At 38.7% G+C, this 3,156-nt stretch overlaps 1 protein-coding gene across 4 annotated transcripts; it reads left to right on the top strand.

Annotated features, from left to right (window-relative positions):
- Positions 1 to 455: 455 nt before the first annotated feature.
- On the top strand, positions 456 to 2,759 carry LOC118816710 (barrier-to-autointegration factor-like). Of its 4 annotated transcripts, XM_036583248.1 has the most exons (4): positions 456 to 470; positions 629 to 672; positions 2,008 to 2,062; positions 2,334 to 2,759. In XM_036583248.1, the coding sequence occupies exons 2-4, from the start codon at positions 659 to 661 to the stop codon at positions 2,610 to 2,612; spliced, it is 348 nt and encodes a 115-aa protein (XP_036439141.1). In that variant the 5' UTR covers positions 456 to 470; positions 629 to 658; the 3' UTR covers positions 2,613 to 2,759. The 4 variants fall into 4 exon arrangements, with proteins under 4 accessions (XP_036439141.1, XP_036439140.1, XP_036439138.1 ...); XM_036583247.1 differs by lacking the exon at positions 456 to 470 and having other exon boundaries at positions 629 to 671; positions 2,001 to 2,062; positions 2,337 to 2,759; XM_036583245.1 differs by lacking the exon at positions 456 to 470 and having other exon boundaries at positions 629 to 671; positions 2,001 to 2,062.
- The last annotated feature ends 397 nt before the right edge of the window (positions 2,760 to 3,156 follow it).

Genomic DNA, 3,156 nt, shown 5'->3' with positions numbered 1-3,156 from the left:
ATCACAGATGTGATTCCAGTACCATTGTGCAGCCCAACAATCAGATCCTCATATAATTACTGGAAATTCCAACAAGGTACTGAATGAACTAAGTCTATATGCTCTATCATTGATGGACGCAACATTTGCCAGGTGTCATTATAACTCAGGGTCATTCGTTCTTCTTTGCACATTCTGAACATTTTGATTAGTTGCTGTTTTCTACAATAGCAGACAAACAGTTAGAGCCACAAGTGCACAACGTGTAACAACTAATGACTGCATGAAGTAAAGATCTACATGTACATACATAAGGTAAATCCACAGGTCTACAAATCTAAGGTATTACTCAGTTTCGTTTCACTGAAAATGGGACGTCTGGCATCATTTGATATCAGTGGGTGGAGCAAGATGACTTTCTTTCTCTGTTATTTAAACAGCACTCGAGCCATATTCAGATCCCATTTTGAGGCAACTTTCTCCACAGACAGGTAAGTCTATGAAATCTGTGCATCTATCTGTTGATAAATACATCTATTGTTAAATGAGTCATTTTAATAGATTGGTGCCAAAGAATAATCAGGATAGTGTGACTTTTTATTTCATGTGAAGAAACTAGTTGTTTGTGTTATGTTTGGTTCTTGTTTAGGAATAAAAAGGGTGTAAATTGGAGAAAGTGATGACTGACAGAAGTAAGAGATGCAGATAACAGTACCACTTTATATAATACTTTACTTCCCAAACAGGCAGTATAATACAGAATGATACAATAGTTATATGGCACAAATTGCTACAGAGAACAAAGTATGAAACAATAGACTGTAATAGCAAAAGTAGTAAAGCATGAGACAGACTAATGGTAATGATGATAACATAACACAGTAAAAGCTGAGCAGTAATATATGAGACAGACTAATGGTAATGATGATAACATAACACAGTAAAAGCTGAGCAGTAATATATGAGACAGACTAATGCTATAAGCAGAAATACTTGAGATAATATCAAATGGAGTAAAAGTTAAGTATTGGTGGTAAGAATAAAATATAAGGGGACAAACTGGGATGAGTCTTTCAGGCCCCAACCAACCACAAACGTGAAAGACAGACGGTGCCAAAGTAAAGAAAAATAAAAATATATATATAACCGAACTAGTCAAGCCTAACCTGAGTACAGACGTCTATACAGAGTGTTTAAGTGTGCAGTAAAGATGCCCAACCCAACCTGAACACGTCCAGTCTGGAGGGAGTGGGTTGATAAAATCAGGCCAAAATGTTGCTTCATACAACAAAGCGCGGGAAAAGTACAGGAAGACCTGCCTCTTCTCAGAAAAGAGCACTTCTCATTGGTGGGCTGGAGAACCACAGCCAGACCCCCAGCCGCTCCCCTATTGGTCAGTTCTCTGCCTGTTAGAGAGCTAGAGGGGAAAAGAGAAAAAAGATGCACAACACAGTTTATTTATATTTTGCTTTTATCAGAAGATATTTTCCTCCCTCAGTGACCAAATTACTGCCTCAGCTCTGAATTACATCACTTTCTGTGTCTGTTTTGTGTGGCGAGGTGGACATATGCCTGACCAACCATGTCAGGGATGGTAAAAATAATGAATTATTGCTGTAATGATGATGACTACTCTTCATCACGTGAAATATATGTTGCTTTCGGAACAAAACTTTATGTTCATTTTTGTGCTTTTTCTTTTTTTTAACATAATTTGAAAATGTCAGCTGCCATTTACACAGTGTCAAAGTTTCCTGGTGAACGGACCAATAAAAACAGTCCAAACTTCAATGACTCTTTTCATTGAATAACTCACATATATCTGTTGGTAAAACTCATTAGTCATCAGTCCTATTCTGAGAAGAGGTCAGTTAAAGTCAGTTAAAGCCTTATATTATTTATTACTGTTAGAAAGAAACAGGCATGGATCCAGTAATGTACCCAGTGTTCATATTAGCCTTCATCATTAGCTCATCACTTAGTTCAGCTAGTGAGAAAATTAATTATTATTTTGTTTCCAGGCAAATACCTGCATTTTCATCACTTCTTCTCCAGGGAGATTCCAGAGACTACAGGCTCTGAGGTACTGTAAGCTCCTAACAGACTACAGACACAGTAATACAGTGTGTTTAATATTGGTGAGAAGTGTATAATGGGACAAATTAACATTAAAGGAATTCAAAGAGTTTTGAGTTGGTGGCCTTGTGTCCTGCGCTGAGTATCAGGATCATAGTGTAGAAGTCATCGTACTTAATAATGTGGTTCTTCTGTACATTTTGTTCGCAATCTTTTTCATCCTACTGTGCCTCTGTTTTTGTTTTTCTTTCTTTCTTTCTTTCTTTCTTATCTACAAGAAGCTGAATATGTCCACATCCAAGAAGCACCAGACGTTTTGTAGCCAGTCCATGGCGGGCAAGCCTGTGACTGCTCTGCCTGGCATCGGCAAGGCAAACGGAGGCCGCCTGCAAGGTCACGGCACAGGCAGTGCTACTCAAGTTCTGGGCCGCTACCTCGTGAATGAAGGCAACCAGTCGCAGTTCCAGAGCTGGCTGAAGGAAAACAGTGGAGCCAACAGCAAACATAGTGCTGACTGCTACAATGGTGTCAGAGAATGGTCTAACAACAATCTGTAATGTCTCTCAGACGTCTGTCTGTGAGCTGCGCTGCTTCTTTTTTTTATAAGCTTCCCAAATGAGAGGAAAAAGATGTCTAGCATTTTCTTCCTTCTTCTTATGTACTCAGTGCAGTCACATCAATAAAACAGACGACTCTTGGTGAAACTGCTCTGTACAGTCGTTCTTCAGTAAACCGGGTTGGGGACACTCAGAATGTAGAAATGGCTCTTGTATGTGTTGAGAAAACAAATCAGGTTGATATTAACTGAACTGACCCATTTGACAAATGTACTTAAAGTATTAGTGATGTCAGCCAAAGTCAATCAAGTCAATTAAAAGAGAATTAATTGTGTTTGAGAACTTTTGATGATTTTTTGTATTTGAAGATCTTATTGGCTCCTGGCTCCACCTATTTGCATACTGGCCGTGTCTTTCGGCCTTGTTTTACTTACCATCTCTCTGTTGTCTTTCATCCTAGGCTATATTCACTCGGGTTTATACGTACATTTTAGGTTTAGCTCAGTTATCTAGATTGGTTGCTGTTGGCTTTACCACCTTTTTT

The sequence above is a fragment of the Colossoma macropomum genome, unplaced genomic scaffold, assembly GCF_904425465.1.
Source record: "Colossoma macropomum unplaced genomic scaffold, Colossoma_macropomum, whole genome shotgun sequence".
Classification (NCBI taxonomy): Eukaryota; Metazoa; Chordata; class Actinopteri; order Characiformes; family Serrasalmidae; genus Colossoma; species Colossoma macropomum.
Note: the sequence above shows the minus strand (reverse complement) of the source record. Positions and strands in the feature narration are given on the sequence as shown.

What these genes read in the sequence shown, in the direction of transcription:
- LOC118816710 (XM_036583245.1), top strand. An exon ending in CAGAGACTACAGGCTCTGAG is followed by an intron (nt 2,063 to 2,333) that starts GTACTGTAAGCT and finishes CTTATCTACAAG; the next exon opens with AAGCTGAATATGTCCACATC.